General features: G+C 45.4%; 1 protein-coding gene across 1 annotated transcript; it reads right to left on the reverse strand.

Annotated features, from left to right (window-relative positions):
- Positions 1–346: 346 nt before the first annotated feature.
- Positions 347–17,682, reverse strand: CXCL12 (C-X-C motif chemokine ligand 12). The gene is made up of 5 exons (XM_048945679.1): positions 17,462–17,682; positions 13,558–13,675; positions 9,793–9,879; positions 6,164–6,261; positions 347–4,263 (listed from the first exon to the last, which is right to left on the reverse strand). Exons 1-5 carry the CDS (start codon positions 17,520–17,522, stop codon positions 4,232–4,234), a joined length of 396 nt encoding a protein of 131 aa, XP_048801636.1. The 5' UTR covers positions 17,523–17,682; the 3' UTR covers positions 347–4,231.
- Between the last annotated feature and the right edge of the window lie 360 nt (positions 17,683–18,042).

An 18,042-nucleotide genomic window follows, 5' to 3' on the forward strand; every position in this document is an offset into this window, starting at 1 on the left:
GCATGCACAATTACCTGTTCAGTTTTTCATGACCACTTACTAAATCACTGCTGGATTTGCAAAGGGACCATCAGTCATCTGAGCTTCCCTTTTCTTTTTTCGCATGTCTTTTGACTTGTGTCAATTTGGCTAAGTAGTATTTATTGAATATGAAGGTCAGGAAAGCTCAAGCACTGTTTCACTGTCATAGCTATTTAATTATCTCCAGCCTTTGCTGCACACAGAACTCTATGAAGGGCTGGGAATCACTCTTATTGTTACAGTGGAAGAGCTGAGGTCTGAACAGCTTTCTGATGGGAAATGTTCAGCAGCTCATGTCTGAGGACAAACCATGGGAAGCAAGTAATCATTTTGTTCAGATAGGAATTTTTATTAAGAAAATTATAAGTGCATACACATTTACTGGAGAAATTACAACAGTATAAAAGTGTTTATTTTCAAAATAATCTATGAAAGGAGTAATTTCAAATGCATAATATAACTCCTCCATAAAAGCTGCCTTACAGGAACGCAAATACAAAACTCTTTTCACATTATTTGGGAGGATTTATTTTTACTTAATAAGTACAGTATTCACCACATTCTGACTACACTGATCTCTTACAGAGTGGAAGATGGAGGAAGGTTCATGCAGCCCTTTCATCACCACAAACATATTCTTCTCTGCGGCCGCCAGAATTCTGGGGTTTTGAGTAACCTGGTCTAATGGGAGGTGACCCTGCCTGTAGAAGGGTGGTTGAAACTAGATGATCTTAAAGGTCCCTTTCAACCTAAACCATTCTACAATTCTATGAATTTCATGTTTGCAGGCACGACTCATCTTGGTGGGAAGTTGGCAAATAAAAATATAAGATTTTAATAATGAGGTCTCAGATACCCTTGATTACTGTACATCATACAAACAAAACAAACTGCCAGAGAAAAAAAAGACTCTCTGGATTCTAAGAAAGGGAAAATATCAACAGAAACTTCTGTAGGAGCTGCATTTTCAACAGAACGTGTCTATTTTAATTGGAACACAGCCTTCATTGCAAAAGACCAACGGTCACTTTGCTCAAACACATCATTAAAAACATATCAAAAAATCATCCTTCATGCTTTCTCAGGCAGAATTCAGATAAGATATTCATACATACAAGTGTAAAGCTAGTATAAATTAAAAAAAAATGGCACAGCAATAAATACCATCTATTCTCTTTCCAAAACAAACGAACAAACAAACAAATAAGAAAACACCTTAGGATTTGACAGCTGCACTTTGAAAATACCACACATGACAAGACCATTCCACACTTATGGAAGCTGCTTTTTTGGCACTAGTTCAGTTTTACCCCTTTTCCTCCTATCCTTCACATGTGGTCCTTACATCACTCCCATCTTCCAATTTGGTCCCTGATTCAATCTTTGGTCAACAGTTAAAGGCAGAAAGGGAAATCTAGTGCTCTCCCTGAGTGGGCTTCTGTTAGTGCAGCTTCTTGGCCTGCTAAGTGTGCACAGGAGGAACAGAGTATGACTCACAAGGTAGCAAGGAAGCTTGATGCAGCCCAGTGATTGATGTCCCTTGTATGAAGGGCAGAGCTGCTCTTCCTTATGCAATGATTCTCTTGCAAATAACGCCAGGTGAAAAGTGAAGCTTCCCGCTCAAGTTTGACATTAGGACTAAAGCAAGACGAAGTTTTGCTCAGGTTCTCATATAAGTTCCCTGTGGGAAGTCCCTTTCCTCCCAGACTGCTCCTGCAATGCCCACGAGTTTGCTCCTATAGGAAAAGGTCATCAGGTGACCCCAGTTTCCTACATTTTAGCTAAGGTGTTCCAGCAGTGCCCATCTCAATGTTTGTGCCAAGCTCTGTGTTTGCCCAGGCTCTGATGTGTGAACTGAGACTGCACCACAGTGCTCCAAGGTTGTCCAGCCACATCTAGTCACTGGAAAGCCAACGTTTCTTCTAGAAACAAAACCTTCATGACCCCTATCCTTGTTAACAAGGGATGCTGTTGAATCAAAACAAAAAGGATTATTTACCTCTGGTCTGATTCCAAAGGAAATAGATCAGGCATTAAGCTGCCCTTAGTTGGGAAGAACATGTTAAGATTGCATCTTCATGGGGGAGAAGGACAAGCTTCATGTCTGTGTAAAAACGAAGATTCTTCCACTCTTTCCTCAAAATCATTCTTGGCTTTGACAACCCAAGCTTCAGCCTCCCAGAAAACCACTTGCTACTGCAGATGCATGTGCAGGGACAGGAGGTAGACCCTAGGATATACAGCACATTCCAGGGAGGATACAAAAAACTTATTTTCTTATATAAGTTCTTCCTGTCTTTACCCTGACAACAGGGTTCTGATCCTATTCACATTGAAATCAACAGCCCAATTCTCATAAAGTACAGTGGTACCAGACCTTCCAAAACAGAGACAAAGAATACTCAAAGCATCAGCTTGGAGATGGCATCAACAGAAGGAATGTCAAAATTACACACACACACACATTTTTAGGCACAGCAGTTGGTTTCTACTTCAAAATACTTTCATTTAAAGTAAATGAGGTGATGTATCCCAGCCAATGCACTCTCTGTTATAGCACCTTTTTGCAGAGAGGAAAGGACTTACAAGATTTTTACCTGAATCCACATGGCAGTAAGGTAACCCCAGCTAGCTAAAATGCCTTTTTGGCCTTAAAGTTGCCGCCATGGAAAGGCATGCTTACCAAAATGGTCCTTTCAGTGTTCCTGACACAGGCTGCAGATAAGAAGGAAGATTCCCTTTGAAGCAACCAGCTCCAAAAAAAATAATACAATGCTATGACATTTTTGTTTACAATAGACACACAGATACATATAAAAACAAGTATTGTGCTGCACTAATGTGCTTCCCCCCTGGATCTCCGTGTGCGGCATAACATAATTATCATAGTATTTTAGGCGTTTTTTCCATACACTATTTAGCAAAGATACTTGTTTACACAGGTAAGAACCAGGAGAAGGAAGTTTCTGGCTGAGTGAAGGAATTGGTGCAAGGACTGTCCTCAGGTGTGCTTTGCAAAGGAAATTTCAGAGGCTATGCCATTCACCAGCAAACTGTGACCACTAGTGAACAGTGAGTGTTGGCCTTCATCTCCACACTCAAGAAGCGTGCAAACTGGGCAAAATTTCCTCTCTTGCCCCAGTCATCTGTTTTCTCCAAAGACGTGGCCAGACGTCCTCTTTTGGATGTACCCAGAACAATCAAATGTGCTGCTGCCCTCAGATAGGTGTGACTGTTCAGTAACAGAGGGTACAGCACTTAGTGAAGGGTTACATTAATGCTCTTCCACCTGCTTCACCACAAGGCCAGTCCAGAGAGCTGAAGTCACCTTCTGCAGATGAGTGGGAACAGACACCTGGTGCATGATAGCACCTCTGACTCCTCCAGTGATTTGCAACATGATTATGCTGCTAGCTCTTTAATAATCCATTCCTTTTTGTGCTAAAATTTGTCATCAGAGACAGGAACATAGGAAATGCCAAGTGACATCAGATCAGTGTTGTAGCTTCTAACACACTCTTGGCTCCTAACACTTGGCTTCTACAAACTACTGGCACCTTGCAGTACCACATGAGCATTGTCTCAGAAGCTCATAGCTGTCGCCAAGATCTCTAATCTACAGAGAATGGCTTCAGCCCTGAAATCCTGAACTTAATCCCTCAGCCAAAATACATATATTCACTGCCCATGATAATATTGGTCTCTTTCACTGATGTCTGATGCTTTTTAGCCTTCCTGTGTTCTTGGCCTTAATGACTTTTGGGGCAAGGAACTCTTCTTTTACTTACATAACATCATTGCACTATACAGTTCATGTCCTTCTAGGCTTAAATCTCCAGGAGACTTGCATGAACCAAAAGAAAGTTAAATAAAGCAGGACCTCTACATAGCAAAGGAAATAAAATATTATATAATAACATAGGGTTAGTTTAAATTCATATCTGCCCTCAGTGCTAAGTAATCAACCAACCTGTATAAAAACATATTTTTCTTAAAATCAAATACATCTTACTACATAAAAATAGCACTGTGAAAGCAAGCCAATTTGTGCAAAAAAAAAAAAAAAAAAGACAAAAAAAACCCAAAAACAACACCTTTGGAAATGCATGAAGCGTTGCTTTTGTGCTGTATGATAACAGTGAAATGTATTCCTTCCCTAATACTGGTTATCTGCTTTCTGGGTCCTACAGTAAGAAATCCTGTAGACGGCTTACAATGCTTGCCTCTTACATCTTGAACCTCCTGTTGATGAAGAACAGAGTGAAACACTATTAAGGTTTATTCACTTGCAAAAGTTCTGACATTAGGCCTAGTCAAACAGCAAATCAGCATCTGGACTAACACAAAGGCATTTATTTTCCAGTCCCTCTAATCAGTATGTGCCAAACAGTTTGGGGAAAGTTCTCCACAAGGAGCTACTGGGGGCTGACAGGGCAAGCCCAGCACTGGGAATCATTTTGGGCAGGTTGTGCTCATCACAGTTAGTAAGGTGTTCAGAGCTCACACAGGAGAAAGGGTGGCTAGAAAGCTCATTCTGGACTTGAAAGCCAGAGCAAATAATTATCAGCGAGCAAAGAGACTCAGCAAAAAAAAAGTAGCAGGGAAAGGAGGGATTAATCATACGTGAGCAGCCCCTGTAGTGGAGCAAGTGACACTACAAATGCCTCCACTCCTTCCCCCAACCCACAGCTCTGCTGAGAACCTGCACTGCATTCCTTGTGCTCCACAGAGGCCTGCAGGACTGCCAGGTCTCTGTGTGAAGGAAGGGACAAAGAAGGCAGCCCACTCTCTGCTCTTGTTGGTATTCGGCTTCAATGATGGAGAGGATGGAGAGCAGAGGCCCCACGTATGCTGTTCAGCCCTGAAACCATCTCCATCTGTGACCTCAGAGCTGTGAGTGGGTGGGCAGCACGCCACACCGTATGGTGACCACTTGCCAGTGAAGAGGGTCCCAGGGATGGAGAGCAGCCATAGGCTGCATGGGAGATGTGTGAGCTGTATATGCGGAGGTAGGAAGCATAGGGCAGGAGGCAAAAGAATTGAATCTCACCCAAAACTGGGTGATACCCAAGATTCTTGGATACCAGAAGTACCCAAGAAGGGCATTGGGTTAGGAACCACAGTACAGTGCAAATGTGCCATGGATATGGGCAGGGTTCAGTCAAAACAAGGAGCCAGGCAGTGCTGCCAGCCTCCAGATTTTAGCTGATCCCTATTCCTGGTCCAGACTGATCAACCTTTTACAATCTAGAATAGCTCACTGAGGCTGAGATACATGTATCAGAGGGTAAACATTGGGGATTCAAAAAATCCTGATGCCTCAGCCTGTTCCATCTAGCCAGCAGAATCAGGATGAAGAGCCTTTCCAATGCCTGCTGGGCAAATAAGACTCTGTGACCACAGCCAGAGATGGATGTGACTACTCTTGGTGAAGGTAGCCTCAGAAAATTCATTCAGGCATAAAAAAGGTAACTAAACCATGAGTAAAATTTTCCTCTTTGAAGATATCCTTTCCAGTATCCCACACCAATAACACCACCTCTTACTGCAGAAAGACAGGACACACCATTCTGATGGGCCAGAACTAGGGACATCCAGAGAGTTGGCATATGTAATACCAAGTTCCAGAACTTAAAATTTCCCATAGAAGAAGTCTTATCCCATCACCAATGTGATATTTCAGGCCTTGTGCTGAATTTGTCATTGAAAAACACCAGTGACAAATTCACAGCTGTTACTTATAGCTTAACTCTACCAGTTTGGTATTGGAGGAACAAGACCAGCTAAGATGAAATTTGCATTGACATTAAGACATGGCCACTTTGAGAGTGAAATAATTTGGCCAAACCTCCACCATGATATAATAAAACTGACATCCCAACAACCACTACAGCTTTACAATGGGGTCCAAAAACTCTGTCCCATTTACCCCCCATCTCTATTGTGGCTGAATTTTGCCAATGCTTCATGAGTATCTGTATAGTACCCCCTTGCAGGGAGAGTACGGTTGTTATCTGCAACAAACAGCGGAGAAAAATAAGAGGCCCAGGCAGGCTGTTTGTCCAATGTCACACAGGATGGTCTGTGTAAGAGCAGGGACTTGAAGCTGGGGTATCCCAGCTCAGAAACTAATGCCTCCTACCATTCTTTCTCCCTGGAGACTTTAGTGGTGTTGCACGGGAAGGGCAGAGTGGGCCCCGTTTCTTCTGTTGCTTTTTTTTATGAGTGCGATGACGTGGTCTAAATTAAAAGAAAAATACAAAGAGACTGCCATAAATTATCCACATACAAAGGCCTTGTTCACATTTATCCTACGGCCCCTCCACATGCTAGCAGGGTGCAAATGAAGATAACATCCCCCTTCACATGCCCACTCCCCCTACCCACATGGTACCTGCTGAGGTAGAATGGAAGTGGAGGGGACTAGATTTCTGGCTTTCCACCCACCATTCCCACTGGCATCCTCATTAAACAGTGGCTTTTCTCTACGTGATTTATAGGCATTCAGTGCCTTAAAGTGAGGCTGTGAAGACATTTCCCTACGTTGTCCCCACTGAGCAGGGCAGACACCCTGCACACACACCATGGAGTACCAGCAGGCTGATGGTTTGGTGTCTTGTACTCAAGCTGATACTTACAAATTAGACCAGGAACTAGGAAGAACTGCCACACCTGGATTTACAAGTGGTTTGGTGGAAGGCAGCAGAAGGGCTCAGCTCCCATCACAGCTAGTCACTAGAATTTGGAAGTTTCCTTTCTCCCAGAGGGATGGGGGAAAGGCTTTTCCTATTTGACTTCATTGTCTTCTCCAGATCCATCAGCACTCATCTGTGAGAGCATCTGTGCCAGCAGTAACAGCTGAGCTTAATGCACTCCAATATCTCAGGCTGAGGGAGGTTTAGGGCTGGGACTATGTCATCGTGACAGTTTAGGAGCCAGCATTGTTCTCTGGTTTCTTTATTTTGGGCTCTGTTAACTCTGCAAGGGCCTGATTTTGCAAATCCTTGCAAAGGGAGAACAGAAAGGCAGTCAAGGAAGCACTGTAAATGAGGACTGGGATTGTCTAGAAGTGATAAAGGATTTGTTAGCTATTTCAAGAAATGACTGATTTGCCCCATGTCTATAAAATGGATGAGTGTTGAATGATGTTGGCTACAGCAGTTGCACAATGATTTTTAAAGCCATTTATGGAATTTGGATTCCTGACAGCTTGAATGCATTTTACTGATGTCTCATAAGTGTGTAAATTACATGGAGATGTGATGAATAAAAAGCAATAACAAAGGCTAAGCAGGATTAATGAGCAAAATAATTCCCAACTAAAAACCATCTCTGCTCTCACAGTGACCTGAATTAGATTGCTATGCTCTACGAACTTGTTCTTGCCTTTAGCTGCAGATTATAACACAGAAGATACTCTTGTTTTGAAACACTGGTATAGATTAAGATGTCTTGACAGTTTGGATTTTACTTAATCAACTACAAGAGCCCTTTCTACAAAACGTATTAATTTTATTCCAGAAAAATAAATTCCCATGTACAATTGGGTTTTCATAACATGAAACAATTAGCCATTTTATTGCTAGTGCATATAGGGTAATGTCACATTTCATACAATTTCAGTACAAGTGAAAAAATATAATATATGGCTGATTGAAACTGATAGCTACATTAACATTTATAGATCTATATAGATTTATTTTACAAGCTGTTAGTAGTTCAGAAGGATATCGGTGTTTTAAACTACCAACACTCATATGGCTCCAATTCAAATATATGAATCGCTTGGTGTGCTATAAATATATTCCAAATACATTTCATTGAAGAAGTCAAAACTGTGCACTAAAATATATCAAAAACATGCCTTGTGAAAACACTATAGACAGAGTCCTGACTGTCTACAGAGTGTGAAAATGCCACTGGTGCTAGCATTAATAGCTGGAAAATGAAAATAATGCCATGATGACCAGGATTAGATGATGGATATGTATGCTTTCTGTCATCTTATTTAATGAACTGGGACCAAATTCTCTTCTGTTACTCAATGTGAAGCAGGATGAAACCCACAGAAATTAGCAGAGTTGCTTCTAGATAACAGCTAAGTAAGCAAAACCCAGAATCTAGTTGGAGAACAGGTGCAGGCTCACTGTTTTCAGCAGAGCTGGCCCCAGGCCTTCACCAGTGGAAATGAGAACAGAAGGTGCTCCAACCAAATTGTTTCCCTCAGGCAGGCAGGCAGGCAAGATATGAGCTTATCATCACATCTAGCCAACCCTGCGAATTTCTTAGTGCCTCCTAAGTTTCACATCTTATGAACAGCACAAAGGGCTTCACTGTGGCTGGCAGCAAACAGAAACTTAGGCAAGGGCTTTAGGATTTTCTGAGGTTGGGAAGAATAGACGAAGCCCCTGTGATAGTCAGCATGGGACACATCCTGCTCTTGGCTTCAGCTGTGCCTGACAGCCAACCCAAAGCCATCCTGGCAGCATTAACTTGGATTACCTCTGCAGAGAATTTGCCCAAGGATGAGAGGGCTGAATGCTGGCGGCAAAGAAAGCACTGAGCATCAGATGAGATGGGGAGAGCTGGCAGGGCTGGAATCACAGTCTGTGTTAGCTGGTTTCCCTCCCTCCACTCCTCAACTCTTGGCCCTATTATGGTCCCAGAAACACCAGATGGAAAAATTACATTACTTCTGGTACCACTTTCCCTCCTTCGTACTGTAAAACCACAGAGGAACAAGCATTTTTTTTTCCTTGAGACAGCAGAGGGCATTCAGCTACCTGTATGGCCCCCAAACCTGCTCTGAGGCCATACCCATCCCCATCTTTCTCCAAGGATGCATTGCTTTTGTCAGTGACTTGATTCCAACCCTGCCTTTACCTGCAGAGGCAGCGGCAACAAGGTTCAGCATGGTTATGGCATGGTTATGGAGGAGTGGCAATGTGGTGGCAGTGGTGGGAGGGACTCTGAGTGCACAGGTGGGCTTGCTGGCCAAAATGCTGCTGCAGGACCAACCACAGCCCGGGCTCAGGCCCATCACTTATCTCATCTTCCACTCCAACAAAGCTGGAGTCCACCCCTGCATCTCAGCACAGAAATATTCTCTGTGCTGCTCTTGCTCACTGTAAAATATGACTGAGATAGGCTGGGTTCTCCTCAGGATAGATATGACCAGCCATTTGCAAGGGGAATAAAAATGAATTAAAAGAGTCTGGATTTGCCAAGCCTGGTTGGTTTTCCCCTGGCCTTGTGTGAGAGCCTTATTCATGGCACAACATCTTGCCTTGGCTGATATTATTAGCACTCTGCATTGGCCAGTGGAGAAAAAATTTTTACTGCCAAGACATGCTTAGCCTCATCCGCCTGTGCAAGCAGACCCCCAGTGTGACATGGAGAAGGGGCTCCAAAGAAACTGTAACAATATAGATTCTGAAGTAATTGTACTTTTGCTTGGAGAAGAGGGATTGTAAAGGAAGCATTTTTTCCTTGGGAGAATGGCTCTTTATAAAAGAGGATGAGTTGGAGACCCCAGCACAGATACTTCAGGACAGATTTTGCCTCAAATCCTGGCAAAATTCTTGGTTTAACATTTAGGATATGCTAGAAAGTGTTGTTTTAATACAGACTAGGCCAACTCCAAACCCATGTTCAAAACAATATGTGATTTCACAAATACTTTGTCCACATGGTTAAAGCCAGCCCTTAAAGTTCTACCCTTGAATAACTCAGGATGTGTTAGCTGTTAAGTCCGTTTGTCTCTTGCCTTACTTGTTTAAAGCTTTTTCCAGATATTCCTGGATCCACTTTAGCTTGGGATCAATGCACACTTGCTTGCTGTTGCTCTTGAGCCTTGCACTGCCAAAGGAGAGAAGTCAGAGTGAGTCCCATGCATGACACCCCTCAGCCCGCACACACCCATACTCCTTACTCCACTCATAGGTTTGCAACTGCATTACAGTTAAGCTGTTGTCCTTGGACATCATTGCTGCTCTGGGGTACCCCATGAAGAGGCTGGGGTATCCCTGTGATCCTCCAGACACCTCCATAAATATCTCTGACTTCAGAGCACCGGTACAGTTTGCCTCCCCTGTGCTGATTCCTGTGGTCTGTGCTGATTCCTGTGGTCTGTGCTGGGATGCATGCTGGGGAGGGAGAGATGCAGAACATGAATCTAATTCCTATCTGGACAGCTACAAACTGAGGGCTGGGAACAGCTAAATTTAATTCAAAATAACAGCGTGGTAAATACAGGTCACTTCTGCATGAAATTAATTAAGAACAGCTTTCAGACTGAACCCAAAATTGAATTTTTGCATGCTTTGGAAACGGATACCAAGCTATAACTCTTGGATGTCCTGAAAAGGTTTGATCACTCCTTCACTTTTTTTTTATTCAAGACTGAACCAGCAGGTTGTAGGCAGGAAGATAATTGGAAGTACCAAAGTGCCAGAGGCAAATTTCTCCTTGTACATTCAGTCAGCACTAGAAACAAAAGCAGAAACTTCCTGAGGGGTTTCTCCTGAATATCTGAGCTGCACTTTCCAAGCCAGGCTGTTAGCTAATTTGAATCTGCTAAGAAGCTGCAGAAAAGGAGACAAATTTTGGAAACCTGTCTGAAGCCAATTCCCTGTGGCAGCCGGGGCGGTTTGGGTTACCTGCACATGAGTAGTACAAACAGCTCCTCACCCCTATCAGCAGGCGTGACCCTCAGTACCTCAGGAGAGTGTTTTAGTTACCCCAAAGCATCTGTGCCCTGCTGCTCAGAAGCCTCCCCTCAAACAGCCTTGCCATACAAGTGCCAAGAACAGCAATTTCAGCGAAATGCCCATAGGAGTGAGTTCAGTACTTGCTTAAGCCTTTTGTTGGATGAAAGCCAAAATATTCCCTACTTCATAAAATGAAGCCTGAGGAATATAAAAATGTGGAGTAAGAAGTAACAGGTCAAAAAGTCTCCTCGGTCTGAAGTTATGCAACGACACAGTTGTAACATAAACACATTGAAGATCCAGCCTTGGAAGCCCTGTGCCAATAAAGTGATGAATGGGCCTAATTCATATTTCCCATAAAGCAGTGCCAAGCTGGAGAACTTCCAGTGAAGTGATACCTACAGTGCAAATGGATTTGCTGATGTTAGCAGTGCCTGGGAACTATTAAGCTGGCTGTAGGAGCACAGAACCAAAAGCACACGTATCCCCATTGCATGCAGAGGGAGAGAGATGAAGACCAAGGATGAAGACATCGGTTTTTGTAGGCATCTGTTTCAGCCCCCCCTTCCCTTGTACAGTTACAGTGGAGACCTAGGTTTCTGTAGGGAATATTCTTCCAGCAGATGTTCTGATGTCTTCTTAGGAGGCAAATAACTAAAATCAATGCTAAACATGCCTATTTCCTTCTGCTGAAAAGCAGGGGAATTAGGATTGGCTTTGTAAAAGTAGACATTCACAAAGTAGATTTCTGGATTTGGAAAGCTGACTCCCTGTGGAACTGAAGACAAAGCTCTTAGGCTTTTTTTTCAGGTACAGTTCCCCTCAACATAAAGGGAAATGTACTGGAGCAAAAATAAATAAATAAATAAATAAAGATCCACATTAAAACCATATGAATTCAGTTACATTCTCTGTTCTGGAAAATAGCTTTGAAGTCACTCACACCTTCACTATGTAACAGATCTGCTGAGTTCAGAGTGAAGTTTAGTTAAGAAACTATCTCAACCAGCAATAAGAGAAATCAGTTTTGATTGTCAACTCTTCTTCTAGTGAAGACCTAAGCTCGAGCTTTTGGGGGCATTTGGAGGTAAGTTTTTTGTTTAAGTACTTATTTAAATAAAAGAAAGATGGTGACCTACAGATCCATGTGTTGTGTGTGCCACTGAATCTCACTGCAAACAAACTCAGACCAGGTATGGGGCAAGAACATGTACTGTCAGTGGTTCTCCATTTCAAGCTTTTAACAGTCTAATGACTATGATCCCAGTGATAAGTAAGAGAGAAAACCACACTGTATCCAAGGCTAAATGTCTGTTATCTTCTTGAAACTACTCTCAAAAATTCAAAATCCTCTACAAAGCCTCAGCATTAGGACTCTCATAGCATCCGTTGACAGTCCCAGAACACAAATTCATACGCTATTTTCCTTTTGGATGCTTGCCTCCAGAATTGTTTATAGGTACAGATCAGAGTCACAGATGGTTTTGTAATTTTTCTGAAACAAAATTATTTCTCAAGTAGGTTTACATTTTTTCTCATTGTCCTCCATCAAATCCTAAGGCAGGAGCACAAATTAAAAAATGTGGATGATCCATCCAGAGTGGCTTAAAAAAGAAAAAATGTCATATGAATAAAGGTTGTATATCCCTGAGAAATATCATGAAACCTCATCAGTTTTTTTTCAATGCAGAAATGTTCTGGATGCTAAAGAATGGATTTTTACAGCATTTAAATTGTAACTGGAAGAGCTCAACATGGATCCACACAGGACCAACAATGGGAGCCCATGTAGTCACACAGATCCTCTCAGACAGGTCAGAAGAAGCTGATGATGGAATCATAGAATGGTCTGGGCTGAAAAGGACCACAATGATCATCTAGTTTCAACCCCCTTGAACCAGGCAGGGTCACCAACTACTAGACCAGGATGCCCAGAGCCACATCCATCCTGGCCTTGAATGCATCAAGGGATGGGGCATCCACAACCTCCTTGGGCAACCTGTTCCAGTGCGCCACCAACCTTTGAATGAAAAACTTCCTGCTAGTATCTAATCTAAAGCTCTCCTGTCTCAGTTTAAAATTGTTCCTCCTTGTCCTAAGATGAATGCTCATTTTTGTCATACTGGAAGAATGACTGGACCATGAAAAAGCCAACCCAAAAGACCTTCTTAAATCTACCCCCTCTTTCCCTCCTCTCCCCCCCCCCCCACCCCCCCAAAAAAAACCAAAAAACTAAAAACCAAACCAAACCAAAACACTCCAAAAAGAATGATCCCACTCTTCCTGAATACTGGTGTTTCCTTTTCATCAAAGATTAAGAGGTTATTTTCCATTGGGAACACAGCATTTCTGTCCTGCTATGATCTATGACTTAGTGGAGTCAGACACTGCCTGGTAAGGGTGCCCTTTAGGTCAGGCCAGCACATGTTTAGGAGCTGTACATCTGGGGAAGGTTACAGAAAATCTAGAAATTCATTTTGTCTGTGGAAATGCAAGTTATTGGAAGAGTCAGGTCTCAGTAAAGTTTTTATCTCAAGGATGTGAAGGCAATTGGCAACCCGTCTGATGTTCCTGCCCACATGCCCATGATAGAAGCAGGACACGGGACCACATGGATCAGAGGTGGAAACTCCCACTAGAAACATGTGTGAGGGGTAAAACATGGTCCTGCCATAACTGATACAAGGAAAGAAGAGGTGAACTGGAAATCAGGGCATGTGATACAGCCCTAACTGCAGCAATGGAGAATGCTAGCCAGCACACAGAGCAGGAACCAACTATGTGGTGCTCCCTTTTGACACCCATCTGGAAAGAGTAAGAGACTTACACAATCTGAAGTGAGCAGTTGGGGGTGGAGAGGATTTTGAGGTGTTTAATGTTGGCTCTCGCCACGTTGCTCTCGAAGAATCGACAGGGGCATCGGTACGTCAGGCTGACGGGCTTCTCTGCAGGACACGGAGAGAAAGGACACGTTACTCCCTCTGCTCCCGAATGCACAGAGCAGGGTTGCAAAGCCCTCCGAACGCGCAGATGGGGGGGGGGGGGGGGGGGGGAAGAGAGAGAGAGAGAAAAAAAAAAAAAAGCCGTGGCTCTAGAGCTCTAGAGGAGCGTTTACCCCCAGCTCGCAGCGCAGTCCTTTCACCCCAGTCTCCGGCCCTTTAATCCTGGCGCGTGGGATTTGGGAAAGACAAAAGAAGAGGGAGAGAAAATGGAGATAAGAAAAGGAGAGATTAGAATAAGGAGCTCTGCATTGTGCGGGGATGCTCTTGGTAATTAGACAAGATAAAGGCCGAAAGAGGGGGCACTTGTCCTCCGTGTTGTTCTCGCCAAACGACTCTGACCCGAGGCCAAATTAGAAGGTAGCCAGAAGAAAGCGATGAATTCCAAAGGGCTCCGATCAAACCGGCTGGGCTCAGGTGCAGCTTTCAGCGGGGACTTAGCGGCTGCAGAAAAGCCCCGAGTGGTACCGACTTTCCCAGGGCCCAGAGCCTGACCTTTCTCCACCGCAACCCAACTGCTGCCAGAGAAGTTCGCACATGCAACCGGGAATGCGAGATTGCAGTGGGTTTGCAGAAGAGATTTGGAGTGCCGTAGACCCCCTCCAGCCTGTGTCAAAGGAACAGAGCTCACAGAGACAGCTCTCAATGGTGTGCACTCCATACAGGGATCAGGGACTACCAGGCTGTTTGAGTGCCTCAACACTAGCACCACAAGGACAGAATTAAGTTTACTCCCTAGGTTAGAAGTCAGTAGTATATATGCATGCCGAATGGAGAAAAGCTGCCTGGCTCTTGCGCAGCATCTGATGCAGTCCTACTAGATGGTTTCTCCATGGAAAGACTTAATTACTGGCAACCAAGCGCACAGAAATTAGGCCTTTGCTTGGTGTGGAAGCTTCAAAGCCCCCCACACGATAAAACACAAATACACTAGCGCTATCTGGAAGTCAAGACCGAGCTGCCTAAAATTCTAAGTGATATCCCATTGGAGCAGTTTTCAGCCTCTGTGAAGAGCCCAACTGATAAAGGAAGACATAAGCCATCAGCTCTGGCTCATGCTGTTGGTCAGAGCTGCATCTGATAGGGCTTCAGATCCCACAGAGTAATCTGCCCCTCCAGTCTGTTTATACACATGGAGCACTCGGCATCTGAGCCCTGCTGCCTTAAAGGCAGAAGTGAAAATAAAGAGTGGGAAGGGCTGAGAATCCCTAAGCTGCAGAAGGTGAGAAAAAACACAGCTCTTCTAAGTGCAGCTGATGGGCACACACACTGCACATTTGCCAGTGCCTGACCCCAGCATGCATAACCACAGACAACAGGGTGAAATTGCCCTGTCCGCAGGAGGGAAAAGCCTTTTTTCTGAGCACCTTTTTTTCTGAGTCAGGATCAGGACAAACACAAAGAACTTTGTCTGTGGAGCTCCTACAGATTCACACCTGAGTCTAGACTAGAAGCTCATATATTTGGAGTATATTTTCCATCAGTTTCATGGCAATCAGTCAGTCCAACATGAGTCAATAAACAGGAGGAGAAGCTCCCGTCTGTCATGCACAGATGGAAGGAGAGCTTCAGAGTGAAGACATGGGTTGTACTGAATGGTGTTAGCGATGGAGAAAGGCATGAGGATCTGTGCCTGATAGCTACGTATCAGCATGTTTGTATAGGAAAGGGAGGCTGACATCACATGCAGCCATACAGCAACTCAGCACAGCTGCACAAGTACCTCCGCAAACTAGAGCTAACAAAGTGAGTATAAGCTTCACCCTAAACAACATGTGAGAGACAAACTCACATTTGTGAGAAACTGTTCAGTCCTATGATGGAGAATGCAATCCAGTCTTCTACAAGAGTCAGAGAGGGACTTTCAATCCCATCCCACTCACTTGGAATCAGAAGGAGAGAAATTGCGACTATCACTAACTGGTCAGTAAGTCAGTAAGTACAGCAGCACCGACACTGAGGCTGCTAACAGCACCATTCCCAATGAGCTGACACCTCCTGCCCAGCGCTCCGGCTCTGAGCCCAGTCAGGCTCCTGCTGGGACACCCAGTGCATGTGGCATCCCACAGCACCGGGATCCTGTTGTCCTGAAGCAGGAGGCTGGAAGCACAGCCAGGCTCCTACCTCGAGGCTGACACACATCTTACTTACTGCCTTTCAAAATTTGAATCCAATTGTTCCACGCATAATAGAGCTGATTGCGCTACTTGTTCTCTGAAACTGCGCTGCAGGAACGAAAGCTCTGGGGGTTTTCTATGTGTAACAGACACTGAATACAAGCTTAGGCTGCCTTCCTGTACGGTCTATTAATGGTACTGTTACACGAAGACATCAGTTTGCATGGAACTAACTCTGTAGGAAGCTTTTGAGAAGTTTGGCATGTTTGGTTGAAATAGTCAGAAGTTACAGCAGAGTCAGACCCTATCCAGCCATCTCACTGCCATCCCCTCAGTCTCATTTCCTTACACACAAAGAAAACAGCCCTTTGGACTAGACTAGAAAAATTTCTATATTGTCTTCCAACTGAAAGTTCTGCTAGCTCTGAACAGCCACCTGTGTGGACAAATCCTTACTAGTGACAACACGCTCACAGAAATCCCCTATAGAGCTGATGCTGTAGATCTCCCCTACAGGAGCGTTGCTGTGGGCACTTCGATGGCAGCATCGTTTTACTGCTGCTCACCCAGGTCTGCGTTTGTCAGTATCAGGAGAGGGCTGGCAACTTCTTAAGACTGGAACAGCTTCATATCCCTAGGGAGTAAGGATGCGGTAGGCAGAAACGACTTCACCATGGTGGCTGAGAAGTGCTGAGAGTTCACCTGCCCTGCAGGACAAGGCAGCCCGGCAACTCTGCAGCAGGGCTTAAAGCAACACAGGACGTACGAAAACTCTCTGCAAGTTCGTGGTCTCTCCCCTTACCCAGATCTTCTCTGGCAGCTTTAAGCCATCTCCCCGCTCCAGCAGCCACCCCACGATTTCATCTCATCGTGCCACAAAGCCCGGCAGCGTTTGCGACGCCGGCTCGAGACCGAGCTTTGCCTTCGTCACCGCGTTATTAAGATCATCAGGAGCAATTAACTCCCACCGGTTACACAAAGGTGCACGTTTCCCTGCCTCGGCAAGGGAACACCCAAGTTTCGGTCCCCGAATGGGAAAGGCGTTACCGAACCGGCGGCTCTCGATGAGGGGACAAAAGGTGGCAGCTTGCAGCCGGACAGGGGCTATCCGAGCCGGGCGAGGAAGCAACTGCCGCGGCCGGGTCCGGGCAACACGCGTGGACATGCAGCGCTGTGCCACTGTGCCAACGACAAACATTGCCGCCGGCTGGGATACCCAGGGTAGCCCCTGCACGAAACCTCCGGAGCTGGGAGTCCCGTCCCACTTTGGCTCCGATCGAGGCAAAATACGGCCGCGAAAGAGGACTGGAGAGAAAGCGAGCAGCCGCCTGTTTCTCATTTCTGTAACTTTTTTTTCCTTTATAGAAATAAAAATGCATATGTTTAAAAAAAAAATAGAAAAGAAAAGAAAAATGAAGAAAGAAAAAACAAACAAAAAAAAACCTCCCTGTACCCTGAGCGCCTTTGCAAGCTTCCCCAAGCAGCCCGCGGGCCGGGAGAACAGCACGGAGCAGCCTTCAGCGAGCAGCCCCGGGGCAGCAGCGCACCCACTCCGAGCTCCGGGCCGGGACTTGGCCGCCCCGCGCAGACCCGGCACGGCAGGCGGCTGACTTACCCTCAGACAGGGAGATGACCGCCAGGGCAAAGGCGAGCAGAGCCAGAGCGCGAAGGTCCATGCTGGCGACGGGGCAGGCGGGCAGGCTCAGAGCGGCTCAGCTCGTCCCGGCGGCAGCAGCACTCTGCCGGAGTCCCCTCCTCCCCTCCGTCTATAGAGGGGCCGGGGGAGGGGAGGCGGGGGGAGTAGCCAGCCTATGATTTATTGCCCGTGGCATGTTATTACATCCTTCCTCCGCTCAGAAAATGCTTGGAAAGGGACCAAAAAGAACGAGGGCTCCTCTCTGCGCTCCGTCAGCCCCGCGGTGCCCCCCCAGGCAGAGTTCCTCCCCACCCCCCCCCACCCGGGGCTCTGCACAGCAGCGGAACCGCGGGCATCGCGGGGGGGAGAGCTCCTTCCGCGGGCTCTGCCCGCCTGGCACAGGGCAGCCCGAGCCCAGCGCTTCATTCGCAGCTGCATGCCTGGGACGGGTGGGGGGACATCCTGCAGTGTCCCAGTGTTCAAACCAGGAGGAGAAAAATCCCCTTCCACTCCCGTGGGCGCAAATCTAGACTTACACCGGCACCCTGGACATTGCATCC

The sequence above is a fragment of the Lagopus muta genome, chromosome 5 (genome assembly GCF_023343835.1).
Source record: "Lagopus muta isolate bLagMut1 chromosome 5, bLagMut1 primary, whole genome shotgun sequence".
Lineage (NCBI taxonomy): Eukaryota > Metazoa > Chordata > Aves > Galliformes > Phasianidae > Lagopus > Lagopus muta.